Genomic DNA, 26,547 nt, shown 5'->3' with positions numbered 1-26,547 from the left:
TGACTGATTTTTTCATTGATAATGTTGATTCTGTTACAGATCCTTTTGTGTTATGGAACGCCCATAAGGCGTATATGAGGGGAATTTGTATCCAAATGGGAGCGAGGCTAAAGAGGCAGAGGCAAAGCAAAATTACAAGCTTATTGTCAGCCATTGAGAAACTGGAGTCGCTTAATAAAGCTAAACCGACAGTCCTTATTTCCCAAAAATTAGCTCAGCATAGACACGATCTGAGGGTACTGCTACTCGAAAACTTTGAGAAATACAGCAAACGTAGGACAATGACATTTTACACCTCTGACAATAAGGGTGGTAAACTCCTGGCCCATAAAATCAAGGGCCACAGGTATAAATCTAAAATCCCATTTATCTTCCACTCTACCTCTAACACAAAAGAAACTCACCCTAAGAAAATAGCGGACGCCTTTAGTTCCTATTATAGTGCACTATATAACCTTAAAGACGACCCCTCGACCTACCAGCCAAATCAAGAACACATTGTGGACTTTCTTGCCCGACTCCCAATCCCACGTCTTACCCAGGAGCAAGTGGATGTGCTCAATGTCCCATTTACTGATGCTGAAATTCAGTCAGCAATTAATTCCCTACCACCTAATAAATCCCCTGGACCGGACGGCTTTAGCGGGGAATACTATAAACTGTTTAAAAACGCTCTTACCCCACACCTTACCACAATTTTCAATAAAGCTGCTGCCTCTGCTTCTTTCCCGCCAGAGATGCTGGAAGCTTTGATCATAGCCTTGCCTAAGCCGGGGAAGGATCCGATATCTCCGCAAAATTTTAGACCAATCTCCTTACTCAACAGCGATTTGAAGCTATATGCCAAAATAATCGCCGCTCGGATGGTGGATATACTACCTTCGATCATTCATCCTGACCAGACGGGCTTTACAAAAAATAGACAGGCCTCAGATGCGACCCGTAGACTTATTAACTTAATTCATCTGGCCGAGGCGGAGGGGAGGCCTTCTCTGCTTCTGTCTCTAGACGCGGAGAAGGCCTTTGACCGAATTCATTGGCAATATCTCGGTGAGGTTCTGAGGGCCTTTGGATTTGTGGGCGGCATTGACACGGCTATTAAAGCATTATACTCTAAACCATCGGCGAGAGTTTTTGTATCAGGCGTTATGTCCTCCCCGTTTTCTATTTCAAATGGAACGCGGCAGGGGTGCCCTCTCTCTCCATTGATATTTAATCTACTGATGGAACCTCTGGCAATCCATATTAGATCCCATCCACGTATAACGGGTTTCGGAGTTGGGGCAGATAGTCATAGTATCAGCTTGTTCGCTGACGATGTGATATTGATGCTAACTAATGTGGAGACTTCCCTGGCTGAGGCACATGAATCTTTAACGCTGTTCAATAAGGTTTCATATTATAAGGTAAACGAAGGGAAATCTCAGATACTAGGACTGGGGATAGATGGTGGAACTAAATCCAGACTGCAGAGATCCTTCCCTTATACTTGGAGCTCTACAGGCATCAAATACTTAGGTATAGTGCTCTCTGAGAGAATAGGTAAATTGTATAACGATAACTATGTGCCATTCCTGGAGGATCTGGACTCCAAACTGTTGCCTATTTCCAAAAGGGAATTGTCTTGGTCAGGTAGGTTGGCTGCTTTTAAGATGCTGATATTACCCCAATTATTATATATATTTAGGACCCTTCCTATTCCGGTTCCAAACGACTTTTTCGCTAAAGCACAATCTAAGATTAACTCCTTTCTATGGCAAGGTAAAAAAGCTAGGTGCGCCTTCAAGAAACTGATTCAGACGAAGAGAGCGGGAGGGGCAGGGCACGTCCTGCTGCGGGATTACTATCTGGCAGCTATTTTGGCTCAGGCAAGGTACTGGTTTGTTCAAGGCAGAGGTACTAGATGGTTAGAAATTGAACAAGCTCAATGCCCACAGCATCCCATAGTGGACTTGTTACTAACAAGCCCACTATCCCCGAGGGTGGGTGGAATCTTGTCCCCTTCTATGAAGGCCACGCTGATGGCCTGGAAAATACTACTAGATAATGTCACCTCCGATCAACCCACCAAGGCACTTCCTTTAACGCTATCAAGCTTAAGACTCCTTATTCCGCAGTTATCCGTTGGGAGATGGCAGAAGAGGGGGATTCTTTCAATGCAAGATATTATGTTAGGCCCAGCAATTAAAACGTTCAGAGCGTTACAACTAGAGTTTGGGTTGGAGACTAGGGACCAATACACTTACATGCAGATAGCACATCTCCTTAATACAATCCCTATAACCGAAATCCCCCTCCCGGTGAGAGTATATTTATATTACCGAAATGATCAGACAAACATTAAAGGCATATCTTTGTTTTATAACCTATTAAACCGCAAGTCGGAGTTCCGGAGGTCTCCATCTATGAGATCGTGGGAACTAGAGTTGGGGCATTCCTACTCACAGGAACAATGGGAGGAATCTATAAAGGTCGTGTATCTGGCGACTAAATCAGCAAATATGTGGGAACTTTCTATTAAAATCTTGTTAAGATGGTATCTAACCCCGGTGAGGCTGGCGGGTTTCCATCCCCAGGCCTCACCGCTCTGTTGTAGGGGGTCGTTGGGCCACATACTTTGGATGTGCCCAAAACTGATTACGGTGTGGCGTCAGGTGTTTCACCTGATCTCCGCAATAACCGGTACTCTCACGAGCGGAGATCCTGGACTGGCGGTGTTATCACTAGGGATTGATAAATTTCCGAAAAAGTACAGACTGATAGTTTTTCATATATTGGCGAGCACTAGACTAGCGATACTAAGGCGATGGAAGACCGTAGACACACCTCAGATAGGGGAGATCATTAGAGAGGTGGACATACACATACAATATGAATTAATGTTCGCAGCATCTCAGAACAACCTAGAAGCCAAACGAGTCGTTTGGAAGCCCTGGTTAGATTGGCACAAATCTGCTTCTTACTAATACCATTGCATATTTCTAGGTGAACTATTCTCTTATAACTCTTGTGATAATACTTTTGCTGATATCCTATGTCTTTAAATACATACTCCAATTATAGTATATATTTCTTGTGAGGCAACAAATCCAACTTAAGTGGAACAAAACAAAATTTACTATGCATCCGGTTTTCTTTCTACTTTTATTTAAATTTTCTTGACTTTCTTTTCAAAATTTCTGTGTTATTGTACATTCCTGATTGCTACCCCACGCTGAGTTCTTGTAAATTCTGAATGTATAAATGTCTGACTTTGTATGATATTGTGACTTTGTGACATTCAATAAAAAACTATTGAAATTAAAAGCCGTCTGTTTCCTCACTCCATTTTATGGCATCCTGGGGGGCCATTGGGCTCCCGTGTATTGCCTGTACCAATGGGGCAGTCAACATGGGATGCCCAGGAATCCAGGCTCTACAAAAATTTGTCATACCCAGGAAGGACATCATTTGTCTTTGTTTCTAAGGACTGTGTAGTCTACATTATTTCATACCTTCATTTAATGCTCTAAACTCTAAAATACCTCTAAAGGTTAAATTGTGTACTCATTCATGTAATCAGTACACACCCACCCCATAGAAAGGAACTCACCTCATTCTTCAGTTGTGTAGAAGGAGGGGGGTTGGGGGTGTCATATCTGCACTTGAATTGGGGCTGGGAAAATGGATACTCTTTATCTAACATGAATGAGCACAGGATCACAGATCAAACTAACAAACGCCTTCCTTACCTTGGAGTTGTTAAAAACAATATTCTTTCATTTATTCAAATACATATATTACACACACATCTCTGAATATTTTTCCTCAGACCCCAATATTTTAGCAGAATTTAAGAAAACTTGAATCCCCCTTTTGTATTGTTCCCCTTATTCTCTGGTCCCAAGTGAAATCCACAGGGTCCCAAAATAGAACTTTCTTTCCTTTTAATTAATATTTAGTATTCTGATTCAGAACTTAGCCTTTTAACTTTATAAATGTACCTAAATATAAACAGTATTGTATCATTAACACTTCACAGTTGAAAGTCTGTGAATTCTAAAAATAACTCATCCAATATAAATATTTACTTTAAGACTATTATTCAGACTTTCTTTCCCACCAAAAGTCCTAATATTTTCACAGATGCACAAATTAACCTCTGTCAGGCAATCTGCATTTTCTTGTTTCCGAGAAACAGCTTCTTGACCATCATAGTAATGAAAACATCCTCAGCCTTTTCTTTTCTCACATTCATCAAGCCACCTGATAATAATTCTACAACATTCTATTCACTCCACAGTACAATCCACCTTCACATTTTCCCAGCTACCCAAACTATAAACAATTTCTGCCACTTTCTTCATGTAACACCATGGCATGCTAAAATAATAAAGAAACCTGGTGTTATCAGTGTACCTTTTTTCTTTTATGCTAAGTTTCAATATTTACAATATAACCCTTCTGTATTGTCATAGATGGTTAACTTTTACACATACAACCTTTCACAAAGGAATTTGAAGAGCATTTCTCATTCCTTACATGAGGGGAGGGAGAGTGGGAGAGTGAGTTCAGTGCGTTCCTTTTTTTACAGACACACAGATCATGAGAACGTGAAGAATGATTTCTTATGTTCTTCTAATGGCACATTAGGAATACGCAGCACAAAACATGTAAAAGAACAAAGACTGTTGTACCCGATCCACGGTAACAATAGGAATACAAGAGTAAAAATATCAGCACTCCCCACAATATAGAGAGAATCAAAAAAGGTTAAACATGAGCAAAGTTAAAGTAAACACACACAGAAGAAAGTTAGCCTTGCGATCTTTTAGATCACTTAACTAAACAGCGCTTAAATAGTCGGGCATTCAACCTCTGACAGCGTCAGGCAATCAACCTCTGATGTTCGGTATACCTCAAATATTTTTGTTATCTGTCCGGACAGCGTGTGACGGAATTTTTTACCTTAGACAACGTCCCCAAGTGTCTCTGTCTACGAGCACTGGATCATCTAGATATTATACGATCAATACCATTGTCGGCAATTACAACACATTAAACCAGAATCAAAGAGAAAGAGAAGAAAAGACTCTTAGAAAGAATTGAGAATAATTTAAATTATCTTACCTCTCAAACACCTGGACTGGATCACTCTAAGTTCAGAAACAGACAGTGGAATTCAGATCTTAGGCCCCGCCCCTGTATTACCACCAACATTGAGTGGGGGGACTGTTATTGTTCAGTGAGCTCCAAAGTCCAATACTCACCAAAGTTTTGTCGGGGGCGTCTGATCTGAAAACCAACATGTTGGTTACGGCTTCAAAGGACCAAAAATGTTAGGAATCTTCTCGCGTGATCAGTCAAACTCCAGATGTATTGAGAAGCAGACAATTTATTTCTGATGTGGCCCAAAAAAGGGAGACAAGCTTACAGAACAAAAGCTGCAGTAAGAGTCCCTCCGAAGAATGTGTCCTCCCCCCCTCCTCATACCTACTGATACCACCTCTATGCTTCTATTGGCTGAGGAAACATAGATAGCGTGTCATGGTACCTGATGGTACTTTACTTTGGCTATCAGTGTTTCCTGTACAATCTTATGCTACCATATATAGTAAAGCATAATCATCCTACAACTTACTATGGAGTTAGTTAAGACAAAACAATACAGCAAGTTAATACAACAACATGCTCAGAAGTCATTTTAAAAATCAGTCTCAGGAATATTGTTTTTCTAATAGTCACACAATAAACATTTAAAACTTTTCTAACAGGACTGTGTAGGGGAGATGACAGATCGTTCTCCCCTCAGAGAACCGGAAAATGTGTGTTTACACACACAGATCCCGGTTCTCTGTGTACCCCAAGCGATTGCGAGAGTCCAGCGGTGACCGCGACTGCCAGGCACACACCTCTTCACATTGTGCGAGCAGGGGGCACGGATGTGCCCCCTAGTGGCCTTCTATGGTAACGACGTACCATGACGCAATTTCTACTTAAATGGATCCAGCTCCAATAACCCCTACAGGGGTATCTAGCATATCATATAGGCTTGATGTACCGATACTGTTTCCCAAGATAGATCATGCAGCCAGGTTCCAACCTTTCCAATCACAGCATTTCCTATATGCTATGCCAGATACCCCTATAGGGGTTATCGGAGCTGGATCCATTTATGTAGAAATCCTGAAAAAACTCCTAAGGGGTCATTAACTTTTTCCCGCTACCATAGTTATTTCCTCAGTTGTGGAAGGCGTTATAGGTTGCAGGGGAGACCTGAATCTTTTCCCTAATGCTTGGTGAGACTATCTTTATTGTAGTCATCTGCAGCTGCTAAGAGGCTTTGATACTCACTTTGGTGGGATTCACCTTGGATCTGGGATCTTTTCACTGCCAACCTGTTTGGAGCATTTGCACTTTATTGACTTTTCTTTCATGTATTATTTTGGTAATTGATGAAGCCACTGTTTTATATTAATATTTGTGTGGAGCATTAATTGCACTTAAGGGCCGGTTCACACAGCGATTCGCGGCGAGGCGTCTCTGACTTGCCTCGCCGCGACCTGCACGGACCTCAGCGGCGACTTGCAGAGGACTTCTGCATAGAAGTCAATGCAAGTCGCCCCCGAAGTCGCCCCGAAGTAGTACAGGAACCTTTTTTCTGAGTCGGAGCGACTCGAGTCGCTCCTCTCAGAACGGTTCCATAGCACTGAATGGGGGCGACTTGCGGGAGCGAGGCGAGGCGAGCCGTGTCGCCTCGCCTCGCGTCGCAGTGTGAACCGGCCCTTATGGATTTTGTTCACATAACAGCATGTGATTTTATTAATGCACTGTTTTGTATTATTCAGTGATCACGCTGTTTAATGTATACACATTTTTCACAGATTTTTACCAATTGTTTGGTGACTGCTTTAGATTTTTTTCACTAAAATATTTTGTATTTATCATTAATTAGCACTGCACTTAGATTTTGTATATTAGTTTTGGTTGACTGTGAGGTCCATAGCAGCGCACAAGTACTTCACATTTAACACTAAGGGGTTAAACAATCTTTACTGAGGGAGTTTACAGAAGAAAATAACATGTAAAAGGGAAGCAGAGTAACAATTCTCCAGGATGCCGGTGTCCTATCACATTGTGTCCCCCATTGGATAGTGTCCGCTGTGTACTGCGCATGCGCAGTACACAGGACACACCCATTCCGAAAATAGCCGAAGATGAACGGTGCCTGTGCCGTGAGTCCAGGTCCTAGCCCCACCATCCAAGTGGACATAGAGTTGGAATAAAAAGAGCAAAGCACAGCGAGGCCATGCCTGAAGCGTGACGAGCGAAACGAGCCCGCGAGGGGCCCTCTAATATTTGCAGCCCTATGTCCACTTGGATGGTGGGGCTAGCACCTCGACTCACGGCGCAGGCACCATTCATCTTCGGAGATTTTCCGAATCTCCTTCTGCTCCGTACTGCGCAAGCACTGTGCCTGCCCAGTATCGGGCGGACACTATCCGATGGACGGACGCTATATGCCAGAACACCAGCAGTCAGTCACACAATGACATCACTCAGCATGCCAAGCAGAGCAATACAATTACAGCCACTTGTCTATTATACAGAACCTCCATATTTATAGCTGTATTCCTAGGAGACCCTCAAGATTGTTGCTCGGGGTTCTGAGCCTTATGTCCCATGCATCCACCTGAACCTCCATCAAGGCTCCAGATGCTAGGTGTGTGCCTGTAATCCCTGCATAGAGAATTGGGGGCTTTTCTGGCCCCCCCACCATGGTCACATGTCACTGCAATGTGCTGAGATGTTACCAGACAAAGACTCTCCCCATCACCTGGAGGAGGAGAGACTCCAATCTACAGAGGGTTGGTGGGATGATGGTGTCTGGGAGGATCTGCTACACTAATAACTCTCTTAGTTATTATTTTATTATTTTATACATTTCAGAGGTTTGTCAGGACTAATCACTTCCCTAATCTTATTTCCAGTCAAACTGAAGAAGACGACACATGACAACAGATTCTCAGGTTAGTAGGACATCCACGTTTCATATGAAATCTCTTCTGGATGAACATTTTGTTCTGTTGTAGTCTGAATCAGTGGTGGTACTACCAGGGTCACAAAGATTGCACTGGAGACCAGGCCTGTAGGGGGGCCAAGATGGCAGGAAAGGGGCCCACTTCAGAATATGGGCTCAGTTCACACTGCTGTGAACCCAAAGCTTTGCAACTTGCTTGCAATTTCCTTGTGGCTTGATTGTGATTTTGTGATTTAACATTGTGGGCTATGGCACTCAAATCACACCAAAGTCACAGAAAGGTATTGCAGGATCCTTTTTCTTGTTGCTGCGACTTGAGTCACCTTGATTAGGACAGCACCCATTGAAATGAATGTGTTTTGGCGTGTCCAGCAACTTCATGTTGCAAGTCACATGATGAGTCTCAGCAGTCTGAACCAGGGCTTATAATGGGCCCATGACAGGAACAAGTGGAAAAGGCTAGAGAAAGAGCCCCTGCTTCAGAGGGAAGAGCCCCACCCTTGGAGAAAAGGGCCTGGGACTGATGGAAAGGGCCACAGCAGTCATATTGGCTCTTCATGGTTTCTTGCACTGGAGCCCTGTTGGTTCTATTTATGCCTCTGGTCTTGATGGTGTGTCCATAGTTTGAATGCTTCCATAGTCCTCCTGTATTTCATGGGATATCTCCTTTTAGGGTTCCATTATTCGGGTTTATGGTTATAATACAATATTTCCAACTGTGTCTTATAAATATTATTTCATGTGTGTATGAGGAATAAAATATTCTCTTCTCTCTCATAAAGACCTCAGTAAGGAACACAGCGAGTCTATGAAAGAGAAGTTCCAGAGGATTCTAGAATATAATTCCCGTGTTCATTTAAAGGAAAGATTCACCAATTTATTGATGATAAAGGGACCCCAGAATAAAGAGGGGAAAGAAGAAGAAATAAGGAGTACCGGCAGAAGACATCTACAGATCATGGAGAAAAGATCCCCAACCACAATCCAGACCCTCTTTGACCCTGATGAATGTGGGTTCATCCCTAAGATTGTGGTGTTACAAGGACCTGCTGGGATTGGAAAAACAATGACCTCCAGGAAGATCATGCTGGACTGGGCCTCTGGGGATCTCTACCGAGACAAGTTTGATTTTGTGTTTTATCTGAGCTGTAGAGAATTCAACACCATCCCTGGAAACATAAGTCTTGTGGGACTTTTATCCAGAACCTGCAGACTGAGTTCAGATGACCTGGTGTCTATTCTGAAGGATCCTGGAAGTCAGAGAAAACTTCTCACCATAGTTGATGGGTTTGATGAACTGAGGTGGACTCTGGAGGAGAAATCTGAGGGTTGTCCTGACATTTCTATGGAAACCCACAAAGAAATAATTCTCCAAAGCTTGCTCAGGGGACATGTTCTCCCAGAATCTTCTCTGATCATCACCACAAGGTCACTGGCCATGGAGAAACTTAACACATTCATCGATGATTCTCGCAATGTGGAAATCCAGGGATTTACAAGGGACGATCGAGAGGAATATGTCCATAAATTCTATGGAAATAAAGAAGATGCAGACAAGGTTCTCAGTATAATAAAAGACAATGAAGTTGTGTACACCATGTGTGCCGTCCCCATCACATGCTGGATTGTCTGCACTGTAATGAAACAAGAAATAAGAAAAGATTTGGGTGTAATTCAGTGTAAGACAAAGACTTCAATTTATCTTCTCTTCCTGGAGGTTTTACTAACCCATCACAGCAAGAAGGAGCAGTCTGTACACCGGAAACAAACCTGTCTGAAGAAGCTGTGTGCTCTGGCCAATCAGGGGGTTCTGAACCAACAAATCTTATTTGAGAAGAAAGATCTAGAAAGACATGGACTTTCTCTGGATGAGGTGGAGTCTGTATTTCTGAATGAGAACATCTTTCATTGGGACGTCCGTCACCAGACCTGCTACAGCTTCATCCACCTGAGTGTACAGGAGTTCCTTGCTGCTCTCTATTATGGGATGGATGATGGTTGGTTTGGATTTAGGAAACGTATTTTCCTCCCGGAGATCTGTAAAGGGAAATCACTCGATGACCTCAGTTCACATTACTCACATTTATCATTATCTGTACAATTCCTGTTTGGTCTCTTAAATGAAAATCAGGTGAAGACATTCTCAGAGGTCACAGGAATCTCCATCTCACTCCGAGCCAAACCTGCAATGAGAAAATGGGCCACGAAGGACAATGATCAGACTTTCTGTACTCAGACCATCTTCTGTCTGTATGAGACTCAGGATGAGGACTTCATTAGGAGAGTCATGTCGGGTTGTACAGATTTGTATCTTTGCGGCTCATATACTGATCACTTGTGGATGAACAGGAATTATTCCAAGCAGCTGATCTATTGCTTGAAGACTTTGAAGAGAGAAAGTTTTCAGTCTTTACATTTTGTAGATCTCACTGTGGGCCCAGAGTGCCAGAAACTTCTATCTCCATTCCTACACAGGAGTCAGACGGTCAGGTAAGTGAGTGTGAGGATATCCTAACTGAATTCAGGGAATGGGCAGGAACCTGCATACAGTATAACGGTGATTATCAGACATGTTCTCCATCTACCACACTTGTTAGAAGTCCTGGGAACTCACACTTTCCTCAGCCCTAAGCCCTGCTTCACACTACAGCAATTTTCCAGCGACATTCTGATGACATGTAAAGTCGAAGGTCAGGTGAAAACACAAAGATTTTATTGGGCGTTATCTTAAATTCCTGTGATTTGAGTCACTGCAACAAAAGAAAATGCTTCCTGCACTACTTTTGTGTGATTCTTGTGCTGCACGACTCCCATAGACTTCAATGTAAAATCACCAGAAAGTCGCACATTTGTCTGAATCTTTAAGACTTTGCTGCGACTTCTGAGGCTTCTTTACCCCCCACCTCTCCTCCCTGGTCATCCTTGCTGCCTAAAATCTTCCTCCAATCACATCCCAGTCACACCTGAGCGTAGCGGAAACGCACATTCCCACTTCCATTATTTGTGTATTTTTCATGTGTAATCACACATTGTGTATAGGGAGTCCATTCACTGGAATGTTCTGCCCGACATGCAACAAACACCCCAAAGTAGCTCAAGAATCTTCTCAGTCATGGAGCGTCATGCATCTTGGCAGCAAAACATGCGTCTGATAACTGTGATTGGGGTGTCATTAACAATCAGCCGGCATTCATATCTGCATGTTTCCGAATACGAGGCGACCCACACAGAAAATGTGCGCTTTTTTATACGTCTGAAAAATGCACAGCAACGGACGCCACGCATGGGCAGATGCAAATGAATGGTAACAGAAAAGCAATGCTGCCTGCTGTGTGTTTTTGAAACATACAGCAAAGCGCATGTATTCTTGTGGTCTGCCATGCATTCAAAAACGTGCAGAAGCAAATCAATAATAACACAAGTGTGACGCACATTGTCACACATTTATGAAACGTGCAGCAAAACATGGATTTTCTTGCAGGTTGCTGTGCAGTTGGAAATGTACAGATGTGAATGAATGGAAACGTATTTACAACTGACGGCAACCCGCAAGAAAACACATGTTTTTCTGCGTGTTTTGTGTGGCAGTGTGCATCACACTTGTGTTACCATTCATCTGCATCTTCATGTTTCTGAACACACGCCAACCCGTAAGAAAACGCATGCTTTGCTGTGCATTTTGAAAATGTGTGACAACACACGCTGTACTCGTGATACCATTCATTGGCGTCTGAACATTTCTGAATGCCCGGCAACCTGCAGGAAAATGCATGCTTTGCCACACATTTTGGAAACATGCATCACGCTCACCTTGCCATCTTTGCAGTACAAGCGTGACGCACGGTCGCAGCGCATTTCTGAAACGTGCGGCAAAGCACACAATTTCTGGTGGTTGATGTGCATTCAGAATCATGCAGATGTAAATGCAGCCTGATTGTTAATGACGCCCCAATCACGGTTATCAGACGCATGTTTTGTCATGTGATAAAACACGCTATAAACACGGATCCATCAAAGTCACATAGGAATGCTTCTCAGTAAAGTCACATTCAAGTCGCACCTGGTCGCCGGGAAGTTGTAGAGCAAAGTCAAGCTGGAAGTGGCTGCGACTTTCATGTTGTGCTGTGTGAACCAGAGCTAAATGGTGGTTCCCACATATCACCTTCTACACAACTTCTGGGAACAATCACATCATTTACATCACATTAACCCTTTCCCTGCCCCCAATTATACCATTTATCACACAGAACATTTGGAGGGAAAGCTTCGTGTTCAGTGATGTGGGGGAGGGAAATAATGTCAGGGGTGTGACATCATCATCCCAACATTGGAGGGGCCAATTGTCTGCAGAAGTGGGCGGAGATGGGAATGTCTGGACTGCATTTTATATCTGGAACCAAAGTGGTGTTCCAGGATTTTCCAGAAGCTGAATGGAGACCCCTGTGTAGGAAGGCCGGAGACCCCGTATACATATCAGGGGCCTCCCTTTAAGTTTTGTCTGGAGTGTGACTTCAAAGACCACTCATAGCCACCAATGAGAAGTCCTCATCAGGTCCAGTATGAGGCTGTAGAGCCGGAGGGAAGGCAGCCGTGTGGAAGGGAAATGTTGGGGGTTACATTGTTATTCTTGGGGTCAGAGGTCATACATTCTTGGTGATAATTATTATCTCATTATTGGATTTTAGATTTGTGTGGTGTAATATTTCCAGTACAGATTGTCCGGGAGAGGACAAAGCAGAAGAAGATTCCTCCTCTTCAGGATACAATACGAAGTCTGACTCTCTTTCCTTTCTGATGAACCCGGAGAGTAAAATTCAGAAATTACAGTAAGAGAAATGTGTGATGTGCCGTGATGGGGAAATGTGACGTCTTGTGATTGTTCCCGTCTCTCAGTGTCTCCTTCTATCTCTGGGTGTACTCCATCCTCACCCATGTAGAATCTTCCATCACCTGTCCTCTTCTCATGTCTTCTCCTCTCTCTGAGGGAATCTTTCTCTTTGTAATCTCATCCATGGGATTTGGGGTTCCCCTTATAGTATAACAGTGACCAGGCTCTGTACATATGGAATGACCCTCCATATTCCTAACAAGCAGGAAATAGGATGGAATAGACCCCCTTAGGACTCGCTCACACGTCTGATGATTATGTAGAAGGAAACAATGCTCAGTAACACTTCTATGACATTTATCATGTGTCTTCATTGTGTTTATGAAGCTCTGAAAACACTATAAGAATGCTGGAGAAATGTCAGGGGGAGGGGTTGTTCTTCTAGTGGGAGGGGCCTAAAGGGGAAGTGATGTAGAGAAAATGATCTCCTCTGATATGTGGATTTCGGATATATTACAATAATTCTATAGAATGAAAACCAGCCGCCATGTCATCATACTCACTATCACTCTCCTGCCCCCTGGAGGACAGATTTCCCGGTCTGAGGATAATACCCGCTTGGTGACTTGTTACCACATCTGTTTTATTTCTATGTGTCACAATAGCTGGGATACTCGGGTCATTAATAGTTTATTAATAATAACATGTAATATATCCTCACATAGAATCACAATATATCCATGTAAGAATGCACAGAGCGCCCGGCGACCCTCCTCTCCTTCATAACAGTATAGCAGCGGCTCTCCTAGTGTATCTGACAGGCGTGATGACGTCTCCACCTTACACGTTACGCCCTAGGTGGGGCTTCATCATGTATATTTGTGTTGTTTGTTTAAAATGTGTAAATATTAACACTTTTAGGTTTAGGGAGTCTCACTTCTAGTGCTGCACAGCTATCTTTATATCTATCCTGTAAGGGAAGTGTCACTGCACATCACCAATCATAAGTGGCGGACCACAAAGTAGTTTTTTTGCATGTACATAGTATGCTAAAGTTTGGGTGGTCTCACTCATCATGCTGCAATATTGAGCACTTTGACAATATCTTACTTATATTGTTTTTTCTAACATTGTAATATCCCTGTATAATTGTGCTGAAACACGTGTGGATTGTTTAAACATTTGGAATACAAATCCTATTTTTAGGTTTGGGGAGTCTCACTTGTAGTGCTGCACAGTTGTCTTTCTATGTATTTGGTGTTGGATTTTGTGGATGAATCCTTCTGTGTTCAGCTGATTAGTATATATAATTGGAAGAGGTTTTTGGCTGTGCAGTGACACATTCCCTGCCTGGCACTGTCAGTATTGCCGGCTGGTTGGTGATTTTGCCGGCACACAGAAGCTATTAGAGTTACCACACGGCTGTTCTGTACAACCAGAAGTGACCGGAGCTGCTCTGTCCTACTTCTCTATTATTTCCCAGTGCATTCTGGGATACCGGAGCCTCCGCTGTCTGTCCTCCAATGCCCAGCGATTATTGGACATCACCATGAAATGAATGGAGGCGACTGACAATCGTGGATGTCTCATGACAGCGACATGCGGCTTCATTTATAACACGACACAACGCTACCGCTCCTGTGTGACCAGCACTGTGTGCCGCCATTGTACTATTCATGGCAGGCATGGAAGGCGCTTATCAGGCTTTAGAAATGCTGAATAAATGTCACATAATCACATGGTGCTGACACACGTGTGACCGAGACCTCTCTGACCTCTGTAGCTACAGACACCACGGATCAATTCATCCTCAATTTTCACACAATGTCCAGTGAGGTCCCTCCGGTGGGTTTCAAGAATCTGCTCCCCCCTCCCCTACCCCTCCTCTGAGTCATTCAGTTATGAAGGGAAATTACAGCTTGAGCTACTGAGCTCTGTAAATAACATGGATTGTACAGTGATCCAGGAAGGACAGGCAGGTAAACATGTGGAAAAGAGATTTCAGCTCCACCTGCTGGCTGAAAATGAAAATGCTAATTATTTATATACAATATTTCATATTTACAAATCTATGAATGGAATGTTTTGTCCTGACCATAATAAAGACAGAAAACACGATCCATTCCTCTGAAGACAAAGACCTCAGACAGTTCTCACTTCTGTACAAAAGGCCGTATCATAACCAATACAACTCATACTCCCGAAATATCATCTGTCATTGTCTCCCTTCTGCAGGATAGGAGTTATAAATCCTGGAAAGTTACCCCTCCCCCATCACTAGAAGAAATGATGAACATCCCCAACTCCCATCCCCTTTATGAGTCCTTGTCTGCCATAAAAAGCCTCAAGTTTTCCTCTGCCAATGGCTCCCCCTGCTGTGTCTGAGTCAATGAGAAGGGAGAGAGCCAAGAGATCCTCTGCTCTTGTGTACATTGCTGGATGGAGATCAGGCTCAGGTAAGTATTGGGGGAAATACATTAACCGGTTCCCGTCCAGCCGCCACAGTTGTACTGCGGCATGTTGGCTCTCCTGCGTGAATCGCCATCATCATATGTCGGTCACATGTGTGGGTATGGGGAATGCGCGCCCCTCTCCACCGTCCCCACAACGATTGGATTGATTTCAGAGCCGATCAGTCTACAGGCCTAGGTCAATGATTTCTGGTCTGGACCTGCTGATCCGTTCTGGTGAATGGCAGACTGTCCTCTACATGTGTAATGTAAACACAGGCAGAGGAAGTGATGTCATCTCCCCTCGTGAAGCCCTTTTAGTTTCCAGCAAGCGATGAGAAGACATCTACTGTGAGTACACCAACACTACACTGACAACAGGACATGTAGGTACACATTTAACCCCTTGATCATCCCCTGATCACCCCCCAGTTAACCCTTTCACTCCCTGTCACAGTGTCACCAAGTGCATTTTTCAGATTTTTCACTGGTCACTGTATTGGTGTCCCTAATCAGTGTTAGGCCAGTTAGTGGTAGGCCCAGGTGGGTTTAGGGTACTCCCCATTAACCCCCTAATAAAGGTTTAACCCTCTGATCACCTCCCCCCAAGTTAACCCTTTCACTCCCTGTCACAGTATCACTAGTATAATGTACAGATCTCTTGTTGGGTGACATCAGACTTAGTGTCCGTTAGGGTCAGTGTCAATCCCAGACATCATCAGATTATTGCCAGATACACTAACACACACTCACACTATATAGCTCCATTACTAGTATAGTATCTCAACGGATCAATATCTTTGATCTGATCAGATCTATATTAGCGTTCCCAATAGTATAGTGTTCCCAAAAATGTGGCGTTATTAGAATCAGCCCAGATACCTGCCAGCACCTGCATTTAGCCCCTCTGCCCAGCCCAGCCCACCCAAGTGCAGTATCACTAGATCACTGTCACTTACAAAACACAGCACACAAAACTGCAGTGTTAGCAGAGTCACGCCTGATCCCTTCTAGCACTAACAGTTCATTTTTTGTAGCGATTGAAGCAGTCGCTGACAACCAGGTGCTCTTTTACCTGTTAGTCACACTAGCTGTACCTATAAATGTACAACATTGAAGAGACCACACTGTCAGATTCAGGCTCAGTATACAAACTGGTAGAGATCACCCTGACAGATAGCTCTGATGATGGGGTACTGGTCCCTGCTAAGGTCAGGAGTACCTGACTGGTGAGGTGGCTAGCACAAGAAGTGCCTCGCAGCCACCAAGAATTCAAAGAAAGGCCCATAGAGCCCAGAGTGCCCTTCCTGATGTGTTTGCTAATCCTGATTAGCAGCCCATCACTTCTGCAGCGCCTGTACCTCCCCCATTCATTGGCCAGCCCAGAATTCAGGTGGAAACAGCAGATTTTAGTACCTTTGACTAGGGATGAGCCGAACACCCCCCCAGTTCGGTTCTCCCCAGAATTTGCGAACACACAAAAAGTTTGTGTGAACATGCAAACACCATTGGGACATGAATCTGAAAAATAAAAACTGCTAATTTTAAAGGCTTATATGCAAGTTATTGCCATAAAAAGTATTTGGAGACCCGGGTCCTGCCCCAGGGAACATGTATCAATGCAAAAGCATTTTTAAAATGGCCATTTTTTCAGGAGCAGTGATTTTAATCACTTGCCGACCAGTGCACGATGATATACATTGGCACAATGGCACGGCTGCGCAAATGGGCATACAGGTACATCCACTTTAAGATGCGGCATTGTGGGTGTGTGCACATCTGCCACGTGCTCTGTGCCCGCGGGACCCCTGGACTCGATGTTCGATGGTGTCCAGTGATCGTGTCACGGACCAGCAGAATGAGTAAATGCCTATGTAAATAAGGCATTTCCCCATTTTGCCTAGTAACATGTCATAGATCTACTGCTCCCTGTCATTGGGAGCAGTGATCGCTGTCTTGTCCTAGGTAGCCCATCCCCCATAGTTAGAATAACTCCCTAGGACACACTTAACCCCTTGATCGTCCCCTAGTGTTTAACCTCTTCACTGCCAGTGTCATTTATACAGTAATCAGTGCATTTTTAGAGCACTGATTGCTGTATAAATGACAATGGTGCCAAAATAGTGTCAAAAGTGTCCGATGTGTGTGCCATAATGTTACAGTCATAATAAAAATTTGCCGATCGCTGCCATTACTAATAAAATAATAATAATTGTCATAAATCTATCCCCTATTTTATTTCCATGGTTTTTATTGAAGAATTACTGATTACAGAAGAATTCCATTTACAATCTTAACAGAATAAGTAGTACAACAATTATAACAATGAACAGTATGAGGTGGTCTTAATTGTCGCGGGTAATCTACTTTCATGATTTTTTTGCTCCAACATATATTCTGCTGCTTTAGGAATTACCAGGATCTATCCCATGGTCACAGGGATAAGGGCACCCCCCAGACACCCCTTTTGGGGGCACACTGTGTCTTCAGGGGGCACACTCCTCCCTCTATTTTACTTATATAGTCTCATCTACTAAATACGTACTGAAAATGGAGCCAGGATCACTGGATCTTGAAAGTACCGACACAACAAGGTGAAGTATGAATAAGGAAAAGAATAGACAAGATAAAAACAAAAAAATAAGATGAAAAGTAGCGTCCGCTCAGTGAAGACTATTTCTGAACAAGTCTCTCCCGGGCTTTGGAGAAATTCTTCCAAGAAGACCAATTGGACTGATATGCTTGGTATGTCCCCTCTCCGCAAGCTATTATATTTTCATATTCAGCAATCATCTTCACTTTAATTGAAACCTCAATCAGTTTAGGAATTTCGCTGGACTTCCATTTGCTTAGGATAGGATAATAGGATAATAGGATATGTGTAAATATGGATCTAATGGAGCAGGGATGATCCGCTGTGTTTAAACTCAGAATGGCTTGTTCCACATTAGATTTAACACTTACTTTTGTCACTTTTGAAATCAGGTTAAATACATCTGACCAAAACTTACAGAGCAGAGGGCAGGCCCAGACCAAATGTAAAAGAACACCTACCTGCCCCCCCCCCCCCCCCCCCCCAGCACAGATTGGAATTGTCCCTTGAGAATTTGGCTACAACGTATGAAGTAAAGTACCATCTCAGCATAAGTTTCTGATTGAATTCTTCATAGTTTGAGCATCTAGAGTACTTATAGTTAATGGCTTTTTCACATTGAGCTTCCTAGAAAGTCTTTCCCAACTCTGTTTCCCACTTTATTATTGGATTATATTACTGAAAGACATCTTTAGAATGAAGAGAATTATACATTAATGTTATACCTTTAGCTTTGGTGTTCCAGGACTGAAGGAATTTCCATATTTTTTCTTTGATGGGGATATGTGTCACTTTTATGCTTTGAACCAAAGAAGCTCTCTGTGTGTAGGTAAAGATTTCTGTATTTGGAATTTTTGCTGAATGTATGTGAAAGGCCTTATTTTATCCCCTGTGGTGAGATCTCCTATATTACTTATTTTTTTCTCAAGCCATTTATTCAATGCTATGTTAGGGATTAACCATTTGATAGATTCCAGAGGAATGGGGACTTTGACTATTGGGTAATGTGCTGAACCTTCTAAGCTGATCTCAGGTCATGCCCTACACGCTGCTTGAATTGTGGGGTGGTCTGTGGTTTGGTTAGCTGTAGGTATGACAGAGGCCATGAGAAATGAAAGGGGTGAAAGTGATTGAAATCTAGTAAGTTCTAGTTGGCACCATGGTTTGACGACTGGTTTAACGAACCAATTTTTAATTTGGCCAATAACAAGTGCTGTGCAATAATCCTTCAGTATTGGCAGGCCCATACCCCCTGCATTTTTATGTGTATTTTGTATAAAAGGAGAGCACCTCGCCCTGCTTACCCCCCACAAAACCCAACAGTTGTTTTTTGTATTGTTGTAAAGAAATTAGCGGGTATTTGAATTGGCAGTGCTCTAAAGACATAAAGTATTTTTGGCAGTTTTAGCATTTTATATGCTGCTAACCGTCCGGACCAGGATAGGTAAAACTTTTGAATTCTTGAGAGTTCTTTCTGGCATTTGTCAATGAGTGGTACGTAGTTTTCTTGGTATAATTTAGAGAGTGGACATGTGAGTTTGATACCCAAATAGGTAATGGACGGTGTGGTCCATGGATATGGGAGAATCTCTTGTAAATGATTTTCTACTCTTTTGTTTATTCTTATGCCTAGTATGTTTGATCTCATTATGTTTACTTTGTAATAGGATATTCTGCCAAATTGTTGGAGAATACTGTGGGCTGCAGGTAGAGATTTGATTGGGTTAGAGAGTGATAATATTACATCGTCAGCAAATAATGTCATTTTATGCTGGTACGATTGTGATGCTATGCTTTGTACGGAGTGGTCAGATCTGATTTTCTCAGCCAAGGGTTCCATTATTAGTGCAAAAATTAATGGGGACATGGGGCAACCCTGCCTCGTTCCGTTCGTGATTTGAAATTATTTGGAGAACATTCCCTCCGTATACACATATGCTGACGGGGAGGAATATAGAGCCAGTATAGCATCTCGTATCAGGCCGGAGAAGCCAAACTTCATCAATACTCCTCGAAGGTACCCCCGGTGTACTGTACCGAAGGCCTTCTCTGCATCCAACGTGAGGAGCAGAGAAGGCCTTCTTTCTTTTTCCGCTATATGTAGAAGATTAAGCATTCTCCTAGTAGCGTCTGTCGTTTGTCAGCCCAACACAAAACCCACCTGATCATAATTTATTAATTGCGGCAGTATATTTGTCAATCTGTGTGCTAATAGCTTGGCGTATAACTTCACATCTGCATTTAACAATTAGATGGGCCTGAAGTTTTGTTGCATGTTAGGTTCCTTACCTGGTTTGGGCAGTGTAATAATTGTGGCCATGAGCATTTCTGAGGGAAAACCAGCTACAGCCGTGGCAGTGTCAAATACCATTTGTAGGTATGGTGATAAGATGTTACTAAATAACTGATAATATTCTGAAGAGTAACCGTCTGGGCCTGGTGACTTATTATGTGGAAGGGTCTTTATCATTTATTATATTTCTTGGGTCGTTGTTGGCTCAATTTATCTAAGTCTGCTTGGGATACAGTAGGTAGATTCACTGATGTCAGGAAGTCCGCAATTATATCGTCATTGGGTTGGGGAGTGTCTTGGTCATTTTTACGATTATACAATGCTTCGTAATAATCACTAAAGGCATTCGGAATTTCTTTTGGGTTTGTGACTTTTCTTTTAGTTTTAGGGTTCCAAATATAAGATATTTTCTGTGTGGGTATTTTTTCCTTTAGTTGGTTTGCTAATGTTTTCCCAGCTTTATTGCCACATCTGTAAGTACGAGCTTTTAAAGAGCAAAGCTGGTGGCTATGTTGGGCTATCAGGTGCGTTCTCAACTCTTGCCTAGTGATGAATAGTGCATCTCTAAGTTTTAGGGAGGGGTTTTGCTTATTAATAGTTTCTAAGTGTTTTATCTTAGTCAGTAGCTCGTCCAGTTTTTGTGATTGCTGTTTTTTTTTTAAATTTAGCGCTCATCTGAATGAGCAAACCTTTAATATTCACTTTATGTGCATTCCACAGCGTGAAGGGATCGCCAACCGAGGGAGCGTTAATGGCAAAAAACTCCGTAAGTGCTGAGCGTATAGCTTCTAAATTTGCAGGTTGCGATAATACGTAAATATTATTACATCATCTGTTTGCTCTGGTTTCGGCTCAGTGATCCCCCATGCCAATGGAAATTGGTGCATGATCAGACCACGTAATACAATGTATTTCTCATAGGTCAATTTTTTGCAACATAAATTTGTCTACCAAGAACAGATCTATGCGAGAATATGAATTATGAGCATTTGAAAAAAAAAGAAAAGTCTTTCTCTGATGCGTGCTGGCATCTCCATACATCATAAAAATCCGACAAAGAGAGGAAACGGTCCAAAGAAACTCTTCTATGTCGGGATTTAGATCAGTCAGAAACGTCAATCTCTCTCTCGCTTTCACAGTATTGAAATCTCTGCATAGGATAGTAGATCCTTGTCTCATTGAAGATACTTTCTTCCATATTTTATTCAAAAACTTTAACTGCTTTGTGTTAGGTAGATATATGTTAACCAAAGTATATACAGTATTGCCAATCTCACATACCAGTATTATATATCTGCCCGAGCTATCCATATGAACATCCAGTTTCATAGTTTCATAGTTAGTAAGGTTGAATAAAGACACCAGTCCATCCAGTTCAACCTAAGTGAGTGTCTACCCCTATCCCTGTACATTGCACACTCACATTGGTTCCTACACTCAAGGAGCCCACAATCTAAGGTCCCCATTCTTTTACTAGGGCCAATTTTGGACAGAAGCCAATTAACCTGCCTGCATGTCTTTGGAGTGTGGGAGGAAACCGGAGTACCCGGAGGATACCCACGCAGGCAAACACATGCAAACTCTAGGCAGGTAGTGTCGTGGTTGAGATTTGAACCAGCAACCCTTTTTACTGCTAGGTGAGAGTGCTAACCACTACACCACTGTGCTGCCCTAAGTTCTTTAAATTGGACTGAGTCTGAGTCTACTCCCCCTTTTTTTGGGGCCGTGTAAACATGTGGGTATTTACGGTGCTGAAAAACTGGGGATTTGAGAGAACAGAAATGGGTCTCTTGTATGCAAAAGATATCACTGTGAAGCTTAATAGCTTCTCTCCATATCATAGGTCTTTTTTGAGGGCTATTCAGTCCTTTAACATTGAGTGAAGAGATATTGAAAGGCATCCTATGGTGATTAGTGGGGCTGATTTACTGCAGTTATGTTTATATTAGCGTATTACGTCACAGGCGTGTAGCTGGGTTCCCCAGAAAGCAAGGTTTTGGTAGGTGTTGGAGTAATGACTGCTGAGTCCAGAAGGTAGTAGACATGTGCATTCGTTTTCGTCCGAATGCATTTTCGTCCGAATTTCAGCTATTTTCATTTTCGTTTTGACAAACGATAACGAAAGCACAAAATCCGAAAAATGAAAGATCCGACATAAATAAATGCTTTTTTTTAGTTTTCATTGTTACAACAGTTCGATATAGAATAGGAGATTCGACATGACTCTGACGATAACAATCTGTCTATAGAACCTGTGGTCGAATGTGCCTAACCTTACCTCTATTAGTCCAAGATTATATAGAGAAAATATTCGACAGAGAAAAAAGATTTGACAGAGAGAAAAGATTCTGCAAGTTACTGTCCTAAAAAGTGTTTGGGGACCCGGGTCCTGCCCCAGGGGACATGTATCAATGCAAAAAAAAGTTTTAAAAACGGCCGTTTTTTCGGGAGCAGTGATTTTAATAATGATTAAAGTGAAACAATAAAAGTGTAATATTCCTTTAAATTTCGTAGGGGGGGGGTTGTCTATAGTATGCCTGTGAAGGGGCTCATGTTTCTGGTGCTTAGAACTGTCCCTGCACAAAGTGTCATTTATGCAGGAAAAAAAGTCCTTTAAAATCACTCGCAGCTATTATGAATTGTCGGCTCCGTAATACAGAGAACACTCATTGAAAGTCATTGATAAAAAAAAAAAAAAATAAATAAATAAATAAAAAAGCGTGGGGGTCCCCCAAATTCAATTACCAGGCCCTTCGGGTCTAGTATGGATATTAAGGGGAACCCTGCCTCAAATTTAAGAAAAAATTTGACGTGGGGTTCCCCCTAAATATCCATAACCAGACCCTTCAGGTCTGTTATGGATATTAAGGGGAACCCTGCGTCAAATTTTAAAAAAAATTGACGTGGGGTTCCCCCTAAAAATCCATACCAGACCCTTTATCCGAGCACGCAACCTGGCAGGCCGCAGGAAAAGAGGGGGGGACGAGAGAGCGGCCCCCCTCCCTCCTGAACCGTACCAGGCCACATGCCCTCAACATTGGGAGGATGCTTTGGGGGTCTGTGACCCCTCAAAGCACCTTGTCCCCATGTTGATGAGGACAAGGGCCTCATCCCCACAACCCTGGCCGGTGGTTGTGGAGGTCTGCGGGCGGGGGGCTTATCAGAATCTGGAAGCCCCCTTTAACAAGGGGACCCCCAGATCCCGGCCCCCCCCTGTTTGAAATGGTAAGGGGGTACAAAAGTACCCCTACCATTTCACAAAGAAAGTGTCAAAATGGTTAAATAAGACAAACACACTTTTGAAAAATTCCTTTATTAAAAATAAAAAAATAAAAAAAAGATTCCAGCGGCGGTAATCCACTCTTGCTATCCAGCGACGGACGGTCATCTCTCCAGCGATGGCTCATCTCATCCAGTGCAGCAAATCCATCCTTCTTCTGTCTCCGTGGAGGAGACACTGCAGGCATTCCGGCGGCTGACGTTTCTTATATACGGAGGGCGGGGCCACCCGTCACCTGACCCCGCCCCCCTCTGACGCAAGGGGAAACCCGGGGTTCCCTGTGACGTATGGGTGACCCCGCACCCCTCTGATGTAACACAGGCAGGTTTCCGTTACATCAGAGGGGGGCGGGGTCACCCATACGTCACGGGGAACCCCGGGTTTCCCCTTTTGTACCCCCTTACCATTTCAAACAGGGGGGGCGGGATCTGGGGGTCCCCTTGTTAAAGGGGGCTTCCAGATTCTGATAAGCCCCCCACCCGCAGACCCTCACAACCAACGGCCAGGGTTGTGAGGATGAGGCCCTTGTCTTCATCAACATGGGGACAAGGTGCTTTGAGGGGTCACAGACCCCCAAAGCATCCTCCCAATGTTGAGGGCATGTGGCCTGGTACGGTTCAGGAGGGAGGGGGGGCGCTCTCTCGTCCCCCCCTCTTTTCCTGCGGCCTGCCAGGTTGCGTGCTCGGATAAAGGGTCTGGTAAGGATTTTTAGGTGGAACCCCACGTCAATTTTTTTTTTAATTTGACGCGGGGTTCCCCTTAATATCCATACCAGACCTGAAGGGTCTGGTTATGGATATTTAGGGGGAACCCCACGTCAATTTTTTTCTTAAATTTGAGGCAGGGTTCCCCTTAATATCCATACCAGACCTGAAGGGCCTGGTAATTGAATTTGGGGGACCCCCACACTTTTTTTTAAATTTATTTATTTATTTTTTTATCAATGACTTTCAATGAGTGTTCTCTGTATTACGGGAGCCGACAATTCATAATAGCTGCGAGTGATTTTAAAGGACTTTTTTTCCTGCATAAATGACACTTTGTGCAGGGACAGTTCTAAGCACCAGAAACATGCGCCCCTTCACAGGCATACTATAGACAACCCCCCCCCCCCCTACGAAATTTAAAGGAATATTACACTTTTATTGTTTCACTTTAATCATTATTAAAATAACTGCTCCTGAAAAAACGGCCGTTTTTAAAACTTTTTTTGCATTGATACATGTCCCCTGGGGCAGGACCCGGGTCCCCAAACACTTTTTAGGATAGTAACTTGCAAATTAGCCTTTAAAATTAGCACTTTAGATTTTGAACGTTGGAGTCCCATAGACTTTAATAGGGTTCTAAAGTATGCTATATACTAGCTCCGTCGAATCTTCTTTATACATTCGACAGACACCATAAGCCTTCAAAGACAGATTCGACCGTAATTCATGTGGATTTTCGGACGAATTCAATTTTTGAACGAAAAACGAAATAAATAAAAACGAATTTCGGGAGTAACTAAATAAATTAAGTTTTCGGACGAAAACGAAATTCCGAAACGAAATATTTTACTCTGCACATGTCTAGAAGGTAGTTCTAGGAAGTCTCCTGGATTACTTCTTAGATGATGGTTAGTAAGAAAGAAAAGGAAAAGAAAGAAAAAAAAAACGAACAAAAAAGTAAAAATTAAGTGAGGTAAAACGTAGTTGGATTAATCGGTTGTAACACACCAGAGTAACAGGTTTGCGATTCTGGTTAGAATCTGTGCGGTAAAACAACCACTCAACTTTAGGGGTTTAGGTAAGGGGATAAATCAACATCGCCATCCCCTGGGCCAATAGAGTTAATGAAGGTAGTGGCTTACGAGCCCAATTGTCAGACAGTTTCAGCGTCTGAATCCTCTTTGTTAGATCATCCCGTCCCCTTCCGCGGTGCCAGTGGGAATGATATGCCAGTCTCTCATGATGCACATGCCTTCCTTGACACTAGCAATTATATGGTTGTGTCCATCCTTAGTTATTAGCAGCTTCGCTGGGTATATACATCTGTACACTATCTTGTTGTTCAGAGGTTTTGTGATGCTTGCCAGTTGTGTATGCTGTTGCATAGTGTATGCCGACAGGTCTGTGAAGAAGGAGAGGTCTTGTAAGTCAGGGGGTATATTGTCGCGGTGCCTAACAGCGGTCATGAATCTGTCTTTCGTATGAAAAAAAAAATGAATCCTGACTATGGTGTCTCTGGGCAGGTGTGATGCAATGTGTTTAGGCCTGGGAAGCCTGTGGATGCGGTCCACAATTAGGTCTTCTATAGGTGCATCAGGAAGAACTGATTTCATCACTGTAGTAAAGTATTCTTTTAGGTCAGGAGGTTTTATTGTTTCAGGTATTCCCCTTATTTTCATGTTATTCCTCCTGGACCTATCCTCTAAATTTGCCAATTTCAGTTGCATCTGCAATATCTAGTCGTCCCTATCATTGTGGGCATCCGCCAAGTCATTGAAAGTGGAGGCGAATTCACCCATTTTTGTTTCAGCGTGAGAGACCCGCTTATTGACTGCTGATATTTCTGATTTAAATTGGCTGGTTAGTGCCATTATGTCAGCATGCAGAGTGGATCTTAAGGACACTAACATGTCTTTTAGTGTGGTGTCCATTACTGGTTTGTTTGCTGTGGGGAAGTCAGATATAGATTCCTGCAGTTCTCTTGTGTCATATAAAGAGGAGTCTAAGCTTATCTCCAAGCCATTCGGGTCTGGCATTTCATTCAGCTTCTGTTTACTTTTAGCTGGATTGGATGATGCCGATGGGGGTGAAGGAAAGTTCTCTGATCCCTGCTTGTTGTGATTGTGGCCGAGTTGGGATCCTGTGGGGGCACTGTGCTGTGTATAGGAGCCACGTGTGTCTCCCCAGTGCCTGTCGCCACCATCTCAGTCTGTGTAATGGCGCTGCATGGCAAAGAATTCGGTCATCTTTCCCGGTTGTTTTACCCCTTTCTTTTGCGGGTTGTCATTTCTTAGGTTCGTTGGACCTTGTAGTGCAGTCTGTGCGCTGAAACAAGGCTGTACGTCGCTGTATCGACCTCCGTTGGCCCTCAGTGGA

General features: G+C 43.1%; 1 protein-coding gene across 4 annotated transcripts in view; it reads left to right on the top strand.

Annotated features, from left to right (window-relative positions):
- Window positions 1-26,547, top strand: part of LOC143981460 (NACHT, LRR and PYD domains-containing protein 3-like) — a 165,410-nt gene that overhangs the window by 64,300 nt on the left and 74,563 nt on the right. For 3 of the 4 annotated variants that reach the window (XM_077479340.1, XM_077479341.1, XM_077479338.1), the window contains exons 4-6: window positions 7,971-8,009; window positions 8,803-10,510; window positions 12,706-12,846. In XM_077479340.1, the coding sequence (XP_077335466.1) occupies window positions 7,971-8,009; window positions 8,803-10,510; window positions 12,706-12,846 (1,888 nt within the window). Of the gene's footprint in view, window positions 1-7,970; window positions 8,010-8,802; window positions 10,511-12,705; window positions 12,847-20,904; window positions 20,951-26,547 lie in introns of all 4 variants that reach the window. The other variant, XM_077479339.1, reaches the window with a different exon arrangement.

The sequence above is a fragment of the Lithobates pipiens genome, unplaced genomic scaffold (assembly GCF_037356315.1).
Source record: "Lithobates pipiens isolate NorthernLeopardFrog02 unplaced genomic scaffold, aLitPip1_a1.2 Scaffold_157, whole genome shotgun sequence".
Lineage (NCBI taxonomy): Eukaryota > Metazoa > Chordata > Amphibia > Anura > Ranidae > Lithobates > Lithobates pipiens.
This window is presented reverse-complemented; position numbering and strand designations above follow the sequence as displayed.